The 12,019-nt window shown below is 47.5% G+C and overlaps 1 protein-coding gene across 11 annotated transcripts in view; it reads right to left on the minus strand.

Annotated features, from left to right (window-relative positions):
• Nucleotides 1-12,019, minus strand: part of Arsg (arylsulfatase G) — a 125,642-nt gene that overhangs the window by 14,988 nt on the left and 98,635 nt on the right. For all 11 annotated transcript variants that reach the window (XM_021248620.2, XM_087208189.1, XM_087208188.1 and 8 more), the window contains 2 exons: nucleotides 7,409-7,529; nucleotides 1,325-1,415 (listed from right to left, as the gene is read on the minus strand). In XM_021248620.2, the coding sequence (XP_021104279.1) occupies nucleotides 1,325-1,415; nucleotides 7,409-7,529 (212 nt within the window). The remainder of the gene's footprint in view (nucleotides 1-1,324; nucleotides 1,416-7,408; nucleotides 7,530-12,019) is intronic.

Here is a 12,019-nt window from a genome sequence, read left to right on the forward strand (position 1 = left end):
TCCATGTTTTGCCCTATTCACAATTTTCTTCTGCGTGTCAAGAGCTCACCACTACCCACCCTGCCTCTCCTGGGAGTCTGGTGGCGCCTCTGAAGAGCAGGCCTCCACTGGGTACTGTAATTCCTGTCTGATTGTGATAGCTTTAAACAGCCCTGTTACTTCACAGCAACATTTATGATTCCAACACTGTGATGCCAAGGGCTTTCTGGCAGAGTTATTACTTCTGAAATTAACTCAGCCTGGAGGTCCCATACCTCTTAGATAGTGTAATATAAGGACTCTAATCTCAGTACTTTTCATCTGAAACCATAGCAAATATCAGATTGTTTTGTTTTAGGGTTTAGAGCAACAAAGATTCTTGTGACATGCCTAATATCCCTTGAGTTATAAATTCAGAGAACTTGTTTTGCTTTTGATGCCACATTTTCTTTGGGGTCATTTATTTACACTCAGAGAAAATAATTTTTGGTTTTTTATTATGTAACTCTTTAGAAATCTCAAACATTAAATAACTAAATTGAATTGGAATCTTTATCGGGTCCTGGATTTTGCATTTTTTCCCCATTCATTCATTCATTAAGAAAACGTGAGAGTTCCTACTAAGTGGAAATTAAATAAGCACTTCAACAGACATTAAAGAACTGAAGTGTTGTAAGTTTAAAGAGCTTAGAATTAGTGGAGGAAATAGAACATGTGTGCAAAGACTGCCATCTACGACAGAATGAGAGAGATACCAGAATTCCCCAAATCCTGCCCAGCTGGGAAGGTCAGAGGGACTTTTATAACCAAGAAGTATTTAGTTTGGGGCCTTAAAAGCTGAGAGGTGTTTTAATACAGGGCCAACAAAGAGGGGCCTTGCTTGTGGAGAAGCAGGGCTGGTAATGAACGGAACCCAGGAATGAGTCTCCATTCAGGTGCCAGCAAGCAGCCACTGGGAGAGTCTGAGAACCACCCTGATCCTGTATGATATTACTGAAATATACATGTAAGACAGTCACAGAGTGAACCAAGAAGCGGCGAGACTTCTGGCTGTTTACTAAATAGACCTCTGAAGTCTATTTTCTGAAACAGTTTATTGTCAAGTAAATTACACTTTAAAGCATCTCTAGGCTTCCATTTCTCCTTCAGCCAAACTGGTACTCAGTGAAAGGAGCAGAACAGATCGCAAGAGCTCTGAGCTCACTGGAAATTCAACAGGAAGAATTGTTTTTTGTATTGGTGGGTCCAGAGGGCCTGTGCAGGGCCCTTCTGCCCAGCACCCTCAGCAGTACTTTGAGCAGCTCAGAGGGGGCAGTCCCCATGCCCCGCAGGGGATCCCACTCACCTGTGATGAAGAAGGCCTTGTACTGCTCCAGGCGGACAGCCTGCAGGGCTCCGTACTCCCCAGCCGCCCCGCTGTTGGGGTGGAACAGCACCTGAGGAAGGCAGGACCTGTGCATTAGAACACCATGCTAGATGCCCCCTGGAGAGCATGGCTCTGCTAGTCACAGCTCCCCTCCCACCATGTCCCCCACTTCTTCCTGTCCCTGCCCTACACACTGCAGGCCCACCTGAAGCTCACCTTAGCCAACTCCTGGAAGCCTCACAAATTGTCACTGTTCTAGCTGCATAAGAGTGGGTTACAGCTCTGGACCAGGGAATGAAAGACCATGCTGGGTGGGTCAGATGCCTACACACAATACCTGCTCTGTAACTGGCAGCATCCAGTGCAAAATGAAAATCAGGAGCCAGCCATGGTGTGCCTGTAATCCTTAGCACTTGGGAGGCTGAGGCAGAAGCATTGTCATGAGTTTGAGGCCAGTCTGGGCTACATAGTGAGTTCAAAGCCAGCCTGAACTACATAGTGAAACCCTGTCTCAAAAAAAAAAAAAAAAAAATCAGGGATACCTTGTTAACAAATTTTAAATTTCAAAACAGCCAGAGCAGAGCTTTAAAGCAAGCTCAGGGTCCTTTAAGAATCGGGGTGTGTTTCTCTCATGTGAGAAACTGAAAGTGTAAATAAGGACTAAATGTATAATAGGTCATGTGAAATAGGAAGAAAAGGGGCAAAGAGGAAGGAGGTGGGAGGGGTAGGGGAAAGGGTAGAAGAGAATGGGATTAATATGAGAAAATGGAAAAATAGGAACAAAATCTTTGTAAATAGGGAGGAATGGAGGGGTTGAAGGGAGGGCTGGGCAAGGGTGAAAAATAAGAAGCAAGAGAGACTATGTAAAGGTGCAAATTTCCAATGATGAATGTCATTATATTGTATACCTAAAATGTACCAATGATTAGAATGAGTAATCGATAATGTAAAATAGGAAGAAAAGGTCCAAAGGGGTAGGGGTAGTGGGAGGGGCAGGGGAAAGGAAAGAAGGGAAAGGAAAAAATGATGAGAAATGGAAAAAATGGAAATAAAGTCTTTGTAAATAGGGAAGGGTGGAGGGGGTGAAGGGAAGGCTAGGAATGGGGAAAAAATAAGAACCAAGATGCATCATGTAAAGGTACAAGTTCCCAATGAGAAATGTAATTATGTTGTATATCTACAATGTACCAATAAAAGAATTAAAAAAAAAAAAGAATCGGGGTGTGTGGCTGCATAAGTTTCACATCCGGGAAGCTTGCCTGAACCCCACCCCTCAGGTGCAGAAGGGGCTTGGTACAAGTATCCTCAGGGATTCTGATGCAGCCCATCCTCAGATTTCTTTGGAAAATGGTTCCTTCAGGAGGCTGAGGCAGGAGGATTGCATGTTCGAGTCTAGCGTGGGAAACTTAGTGATTTCATGAGACCTTGCCTCAAAATAAGAAAAAAAATTTAACAGGGCGGCTGTTTAGCTCAGTCCAAAGGCCTTGGGTTCAATCTGCAGTAGTGCAAAAATAGAGGGAGGTAGGGAGAGAAGGAAGAAAGGGAGGGAGGGAGGAAGGAAGGAAGGAAGGAAAGAAAGAAAGAGAAAGAAAGGAAGAAAGGAAGAAAGAGAGAGAGAGAAAGAACAAAAGGACCCTCTTTCAGCCTCAAGTCAATTTTCCAAATTTCCCTTGAGCAAAGATGATATAAGAAAACATTCTCAATTCCTCCAGCCCCGGGTACAACCTCGCCTCTGGTCCTGCGAGTTTTCTTTTTTGGTGCTGGACAATGACCTGAGGGCCTCACACACTCTAGGCAAGAGCTCGGCCGCTGTGCCACACCCTCACCCACAAGCTAACTTCTGAACTCGGATGCCAGCGTCTCTGACTCAATCCTACTGTACTTGGACTGAGGAAATCTTCCCTCATCCAGGCACAGATGAAAGAATTACCCTAAAGAATGGAAACATCTCATTCAGAGTTCCCAAGGGAAGAGTCTGGTAGACAATGAAAGGTCTGTCTGTGGTAGGTTGGTGGCTTGGGCTGGACCCGTGAGACTGCCCTTGTGTGAATCATGACCGTATATATCCCTGAAAGACGCTTGTGATTCAGAGTTTCCATGGGGCTTGAAAAAAACGAGAAACATCTGTTGGAGCAGTAAACAGTTGTCCCCCAAGTTTTACAGCCCTGAGAGGGTGCTGCCCAGGGCAGGGTTCCTCCGCACCTGCTCTTCTGCTCTTTCATGTCAACCCCTGCGTGGTGGCAGCAGGCTCCTCCCAAACAGGAAAGGAAGTCCTAATTGAAGCCTCGCTGCTTCCACCCCTTGGAAGCCAGCCTCTCTCACAGGGGACCACTCTATGTCTTTGCAGCGCACGAAGCGGGGCGCTAGGACAACCTATCGTCAGCTGAGCCAGGATGCACTCAGATCTCCAGAAGGTGGGAGTCAAGGCTGGCAAACCAAGGAGGGCATCTGCATCCCAGTGGGTGGGCTGCAGATTCCACCAGACGCAACGTCCAAAATCCAACAGCGAGCAAAACTGCACGCTGGCTCATTCTCACGAATGGGGATGGACTCTGAAAAACATGTAGATGCATTCTTTTCCTTTGAGCTGCCTGGCGGTGGCTTGCTTGTTTACATGAACATAGGAAGAAAGCTGAATCACAGGTGAAGCTTCTTCCTTTCCAGGTGCTTGGTCTAAATTTCAAAGATGACTTCCTCGCCTGCAAACTTGTGGCTTCTTGCTTGCCTTTCTTACCAGCTTGTTTGCTTTGGTTTTTTGTTTGTTTGTTTTGTGGTACCAGGATTGAACTTAGGACCTTTGCACTGAGCTACATCCCCAGCCCCATTTTACTTTCTTATTTTGAGACAAGGTCTTACTAATTTGCTAAATTTCCCAGGCTGGGTTTGAATTGGGATCCTATTGCCTCAGCTCTGCAGAATGCCAGAATTACAGCCATGACCCACACCTGGCTCATTTGCTTTGTTTTTTGATTTTTGTTCTTCTGAGATAGCACCCTAGCTGTGTTGCCCAGCCTGGTCTTAAACTCCTAGGCTCTAGCAATCCTCCTCCTGCCTCAGCCTCCTCAGCAAGTGGGACTACAGGCACCCAGCACCACACTCCGGGCTTTGTTTTGTTCTTTTGGAGCATGAGAGCATCCAGTTACATCAGGTCCTAGAGGCCAAGCCTAGACAGCATCCCCAGAAGTAGACACCAGGCAGCCGCGCAGGCTCACAGTCTCCAAAAGGGACTGATGAGCCCATCAGTCTCTGCAAGCCACTCCAGATGACATCTTTCACCACTAGGGGCCTCCCTAAGAGAAGTGATGGGTGTTGTGAGGGTAACTGTGGCTGTTTCCTTAAGGTATGGCCTCTGGGGACGTGCCCGCCTGAGCCTCGGGTGGGTTGGGCTGGCCCGCTTCAGCCATAGGGAAACTTTCTCTTTGTTGATGATTTTCAGAGGGATCAAGACAGACAGGACTTAATCACTGGTGACGTTACCAACTCTAGTGTGCACTGGGGACTCAAAGAAGCACACGGGAACATTTAATTCTGGGCTGTGTCCCCTCCCACATACTGTCCCAATTCTTGATTCTCTCCTTGTAGTTGCCCTCACTGCCTAGACACAGGCCCATCAAGATCAAGATTGAAGCTGGGCATAGTGGCACATGCCTGTAATTCCAGCACTCTGGGAGGCTGAGGCAGGAGGTTTGCAAATTCAAGACCAGCCCGGGCAACTTAACAAGATCATCTCAAAAAAAAAAAAACCCAAAAAAACCAAAAAAGCCCCTGTTCAATCCTCAGCACCTGCCCCTGAAGTCAGGAGTGGGAGGCTGAATATGTGGAATATGTAGCAAGGTGTCAGCTGCCGTGGGTTCTGAGTATCACATACACGTTACGTCGTGAGTTTGTGGCTGTGAAAGCCGGTAGCCCACGGTTTGCACACCTCCCAACCTGGTGGCTGAGGTACATGACTTTAGGTTTCTCATCCCTTCGATCCATGGTTACTTGATTTGTAATAGAGAAAAGAAACTAATTGCTGAGAAGCATCTGCATACATATGTTTTGGGCTGACCAGCTAGGAAGTAATTTGAGCTTCTAGAAACTGGAGTCGCTTTCTAAACCAACCCCTATTGGATAATTTATAAGCTCAGGACATATCGGTAGGTGAATATAAACTGTGTTTACTAAGAAACACATATGTGCTAAATACATATGTGTACAGACATGGATTTACATTTTTACCTGCTGCCTCTCTTAAAGCTATTCTAAATTCAAAACAATTTAATCTCCTTAATCCTATTACTTCACTTTAGTAGAAAGACTGACCAGAGAAGACGAAACCCAAACTTGGGACTAGAAACCACCCACATTGTGCTCAAACTCCAAAGAGTTTTATCTCAAAGGCCTTCACCAGCACCAGAGTAATCTAGTGCTCCCTCCGTGAGCTGGGTGTGGTGCACAGGTGCCAGTCCCCATGTGCCTTTAGTTTTGAAGATACCATCAGCAGCTTCCTGCAGGCGGCAGCTGCCTGTTTCTTTCTGGGCCATAGGGTGTGGTTAGGGAGCAAATCAGTCCTCCCTGCAGCTGCATTACCACACATCACAGGCCCCCACAACGATGTCGAGATGTGTATTTGCTGCTCCCACCCAGTTCCTGGGCCTAACTCCTGGGCAGGAGCTGGGATGGGCCTCTGTACTCTGTGCAAAGCTGCGATCTAGGAAGAATGTGAGTGCTCCCCCTGGGAACGGAAGTGAGCGCGCGAAGGAGCTGGCGTCCACAGGCAGAACGACCACGTAAGGAAGACCACAGTCCTTGAAGCACTTCCTGGTGACCCCGATTATTCTATTAGTAGCCATGGCAATAAACATTCAGGAGCACCTCTCCACTGACGTCTTGGATAACCCTTCAGGGTCACACATTGCTAACTTCCAGGCTAAAGGCGGAAACCATTTTCCTGCTTTGCTCCGTTCAGAAGGGCCAGGTCTAGAGGGGTCTGCAGTTCTGGAAAGGCAGATATTCTAAGGAGCAGCGAGATCTCTTCAGAGGGCCTTTTCAGGGCTACCCTGACAACCCCTGAAGATCACATTAATATCCATGGAAAAACCAAAGGCCCACTGAAGTCCCATATTCCATTGGCTGGGGGAGGCTGGGAGGGAAGGGCAATGTCAACAGCCACCAGCCAAGGTGCACTTGAGTACATCTGACTCACTTCCATCTGACCCTCAAAGACATAAATAGACCCTTTGAAATGTGGGTCCCCAAGTGGGAGCCTTAGGCAGGGGGCTCCAAGCTCTTCGGCCCCCTTCCCTCCTCCCACTTCCTCTTCCTTTTGGAGAGAGGAAAACACATGGAAATGACAGGGAAAGGCCATCAGGACCAACATTTCCTGGCTCCTGTTGCTACAGAGTGTTTCCAACACACCGAAGCGGGGAAGCTAAGGAGGGAAGCTGGGAAACAGAAGCCCAGAGCCATGGCCAGGGCAGTTCGATCAGGAGCAGGCTGTAGCAAGGGGGCTGTGCCCTCCTAGGAATGTCAGGAGCATAACAACCATGCAGGCTCTGCTGTCCAAAAAGGCTTTCATTCATTCATTCATCTGCTCCTTCATGTGTTCTGCATGAATTGAATGCATGCATGGAACAGGTGCTTAGGGGTGAACCCAACAGCTGGGATCCTTGCCCTCTGGAAACTTTGGGTCTAGCTAGGGAGCCCTACAATAAACAAGTCACAGCCCTGATCGGACATCTCATCCAACAAAAACTCATACTATGCTGTGTCCTAAAACTGAATACATGCAGGGAAAAACATCACTGATTGTAGAGAATGAGCAACCATTTACACTTACCCTACACCAAATTATTAAGTATAAATCTAGACTAACAAACTGGATTGATTATGGGGCAGGGGGATGAGAGGTTCATCTCAAAGCACTTCTCCCTCAGGGTTTCTCACACGGGGTTTGAACCAGCACTTGAAGACATCCCCAGCGGTGGTTCTACCTGCAAAAAGGCAGCCAAGCACCAGAAGAGATGTGACAGCTCAACCTTCTGCAGAGCCCGGATGCAGGCGCAGGCTCCCTTCACTTACCCTATGTCCCATCTGTGACCTGCCCAAGAGCACATTGGAGGCATCCAGTCCATCAAAGTGCCGGCCTTGGGGCAAGCTGGCTCCAGCCAGGGCCACTACCGTAGGGAAGATGTCCAGCACACTGAAGAAAGAACGAGACACAGTTGGTCCTAGCTCTTCTGACCACTCCCTGGCCCTGCTATGGCCAAAACCCATCCAAACTGGCCCAGGGCAAATACTGACAACAACCCTACGGTGCCATTCACGACCTGCCTGGTTTTCCTTCAGGTTTTACCTCAATTTGTGCCATGAGAGGAAGACTGGTGTGTAGTTCATTCCCAGGCTCTGCCCTCAAATGTTGCCTGGGGTCAAATCCCAGTTCTACCACCTATCTAACTTCTCTGCCTCGGTTTTCTCCCCTGTAAAATGGACATTTTAGTAACAGTGCCTACCCCACAGAGTAATTGTGTGGATAAAACACACAGGAAGGGCACACAGAAGATGGCCTGGCACTTGGAAAGTGCCTATTGGATATTGTGCTATAATTAACCAGTCTCAGTGCTAAGGGCTCTGCCCACCACCAACCATGCCACGGCCACTTGCTTAGAGGCAACAGCATATGACAGGTGCCTGCAAGAGAATAATCACTTCACTTTCATTGCCCAGTTCTCTGTCTCATAAATATTTAGTCTTTAGTCATGATATGTGAAATTTTAACCATGATATGTGAAAGATTCCACCCCTGGTATTTTAATTCTTCTTGCCAATTGCAAAATAGTGAATGTTTATGGTAGAAAAAAAATAGGACATCTAGAAATATAAAAGAGCACAACACAGAAAAAGTCCATCCCCCTCAAGGCAGCCATTGTTAACATTTCGGTAGTTTTGTTAATGTTTTTTCTTAAAAGTCATGTGGTACAGTTTACTCTATCGCACGGTACATCTCCCTCTGGCCTGCTGAGCTCATGTTGGAAAAAAGTCTTCAGCAAGAACAGAGTGGCTGCCCTTTCAACAGCTCTGCTTCTCCAAGGGCCGGGCCAAGTGAGAGTCAATGGGACCTGTAGGAGCCAGAGGGACTGGGCAAGCATGAAGTCTTTATCAGTTTTGACTTCCCGAGATAGAGCCCTGGGACCCTGGGGTCCAGGCCCAGGCCCGGGCAGGCCTCAAGGGCCACATGTCCCCAGAGTCCCCACCCTGATGTCTGAGGAGGGGTTTGCTGCCCCCCGAGGGGGCTGCAGAAGGAACCCGCCCTACAGATAGACAGCTTCTCCTCCTGTTGGCCCACCTCTCCTGCTCTCTCGGCTCTGCCTACAAGAACAGGCAGAATCTCTGTTCACTACATTTCTCAGTGTTTCTGTTTGCCTGAAACTTTCACAGTCCACAAAACCGGTGGTTTATCTCTTGAGATCCACGCCCTGGGAGCCGGCAACCCAGGCAGAGCCAAGCCGTGCTGAGTCAGCACTCACAGAGGACAGAACAGTCCAGAAACCTGTCCAGAGTCCAAGGCTCCTGCCACAACCTGGGAAGGGAAGAAGACTGCAATGCAGTCTGAAAAGCCCAAAATGTGTTGGGGTTATTTGTTCTAGTTTTCTTTAAATTAAACTAAAGGAGATCAGCATCACAGATGGGTCAAATCAGCAAACAAGAAAAACCGGATCCATGTTAGATTTTAGAGTGTATTGTGTGCTTCCTTTTTCCATCTTAAGAGAAATCAGCATCACTGATGAGTCAAATCAGTAAGCAAGAAAAACAGAATTTGCAGTACATTTTGGAATATATTGTACCCTTTCTTTTTCCATCTTATTTTTCCCCCTCTATCATGAGGTTTAGCATCCTAAATTATATAGTACAGAATTCTAGTGTCTCAGAATTTGGCAGAAACCCTGGAGGTACCTAGTCCATTCAGAGCACAAAGAAAACCTCTCGCCTACGAGAGGAACTTCCAACAGGTCTGGTGATTCACCCTGCTCTAGGCGTGCCAGTCCAATGCCCACAAGCTCGGGCTGTCAAAAAGGTCCTTCCTCAAGGAACGAGGAAGCCAAGCCCCTGAGGTTTGCCCCGCAGGAGGGAGGTGCTTCTGGTTCCAACCTAGGCTTGGGCCCCGAGATTACACTTCAATTTGGGGAGCTTGGACAGCGCATCCATCCTGCAAAGCCTACAGAAGGTAGCCAGGCCTCTCCAAACCTCAAATTTCACCTAAGAAATTAGTCCCGAGAGTCTCTGAAACCTTGGAGAAAGGATAAAAAAAACAAAGCAAAAACAAAACTGTATTTTGTATTTTTGTTCATTTCCAGTGTTTGGGTTTTTTTTTTTTTTTCCTGCTATTGTTCTTTTTTGCAGCACAGGGGACCAAACCCTGGGCCATGCACATGCTAGGCAGGTGCTCTCTACTGTGCCACCTCCCCAGACCCCTATCCTTGGCTTTTGACAAAGCAATGCATTGACTTTCATGAGACCTAGGAGCTTTTGTTTTATGAGTTTCTTCCTCCATTAAAAAAAATAGAAATTACATTTTATAACAGCATTGACATCACTATGAATATATAGCCTATATTAAACCATATTATTCCACTTAAAAGTTCACAGTGTTTTCCCTTGAAATTTTAAAGGGAATTAAAAACTACCTGGGCCCATGAGTCTCCCAGGCCCCAGTGGAGATGTGGGCCTGGCTTCTGACAAGAGGAAACCCCACTTCGGGAGCTTTGGTTATAGAAGGGCAGTCTAGAGCCTGGCCCCGAGAGGGGAGGGCTGCAACAGCTCTGTACCACGACTATAAGGTGATCCTCAGAGTGGGCAGGGTGACTTCTTTGCAGGTCCTGCTTCCCCCATGGTGACATTTTCTTTTTCGTTTGTATAGCTTTGGTCGGTCTAGGCTCTGAAGTTTGTTCTTAGGAAGTGGTATCTCTGGGATATATATATATGATGCGATATCACAGTGTTCCCCAGGCTGGCCTCAAAATCCTGGGCTCAAGTGATTTTCCTGCCTCAGCCTCCTGAGTACTTGACTCTACAGGCACACACCTCTGTGCCTGGCTTCTTTGTGGGGGTTTTTAATTTTTTAAAATATATTTTATTAGTGTGTGCTTGCAGTACATGATGATTACATTCATCACGATGAGTTGGTACACGTGCATAGCACAACTTCATTCCTTTTACTTTTCCCTTCTCCCCTCCTTCTTCTCCCTCCTCCACCTCTTGGTCCCTTCCCCATTTGCAAAAGATCTATCTCCTTGTTTCCTGGTACCTTTTATTTTGCTCTTTAAATTATTTATACTTCGGGTTTCTTACATAAGAGAAGCCATGCAATATTTTTGTGTGTCTGATTTATTCCACCTAGTATTATTGTCTCAAGGTGCATCTGTTTTTCTACACACAACTCAAATTTAGCCTTCATTATGGCAGACTATCATTCCACTGTGTACAACAGCACGTGTTCTTCAGCATTCATCTATGTGTGTGTTCTTGTCCAAGGAGTGGCACAGGAACCTGGGAACAGAGACTGCACAATGGTAAGGAGGATGTAGAAGTGTTCTGCCTATTGGGCCCCAAGCTGTGCCAGCTGGGGAGGGCTGAATTCAGGGGGCCTCTCTACCAGCGAAACAGCCCCAGACTCCAGGGCACAGATGCACGAGAACTGGGGTGCTGCAGTGAGGACTCTTCGGGTACGGGAAGAAGACGGGGAGGGAGGGTTTCCTAGAAGCCAAGGACAGTTCATCAGATCTGACTTGAGGGCAGAAAGTAGGAATTGGGAGGGCTCGCTAGGCAAAGGCTGGAAGTACTTGGGCTATGACAGAGGGAGTCACTCTTTATCCATCTCTCTCCAGGGCAAAGGAGCCGAGAGAGGAGCTTTCTCCAGTGGAGAAACAGGAATTGTCCCTAGGATGTAGGAGCAGTTCTTTTTAGCATGATAGGTGTAGGCCTTGGCATCCTCTCTCGTTATCCCATGAGAAACACTAAGGCCTCCCGTTCTTGGTCATAGTTGAGTTGCACGGACTCAAAGAGCTAGCCTGTGTCCTCACGTGGTTCCTCCACACCCAGCTTCCTCCAGCACCTCCCCACCCTTAGGTCCCTCTTGGAAGCCAGGGGTCCCAGAGGATCAGAGGAGGCCCCATAGTAAGCTGTTCATGTCCTTTAGAGTAGAGAGCAGCTGAGATTCCAGGCGATGGAGGACCCAAGGGGACAGACCTGTGGTTAGCCCCTCCCCAGGGGTGACACCTGAACCACTGGACCACTGGACGCTGATGCAAACATGTTCTCCTTGTAGCTTCTGCTCTTGGACTGGCTATAAGGCTCAAGACATGCAAGAACCAGCCTAGTCCCCTTTCTGTGTTAGTGGCTGTCTTTCTGAAATCTTAAGACAACACAGGGAGACCCCAGGGGTTTATCTGCTCTTCTGGCTGAGGAACAGTTTGAGCTGTTTTTGCAACAGAGATTGTTTAATGTCCTTTATTCCATTCTGGTCACTTCATGCTTGACCCTGTTCTCTAAAGACTGGCCCTCATTCTGGATGGGGATGGGGGTCTCCCAGCTTGAGGGCCAACCAACCCCTCCCTTGTTTGTGTAAGGCCAAGGGAAATTACCTTACAGCTGCCATTGTTGACGATGTTTGGTCTTCTAGGAGACACCTGGCTC

This window comes from Heterocephalus glaber, unplaced genomic scaffold (genome assembly GCF_053883595.1).
Source record: "Heterocephalus glaber isolate CG9 unplaced genomic scaffold, H.glaber_assembly_v1.0 deba00000937, whole genome shotgun sequence".
NCBI classification, from domain to species: Eukaryota; Metazoa; Chordata; class Mammalia; order Rodentia; family Bathyergidae; genus Heterocephalus; species Heterocephalus glaber.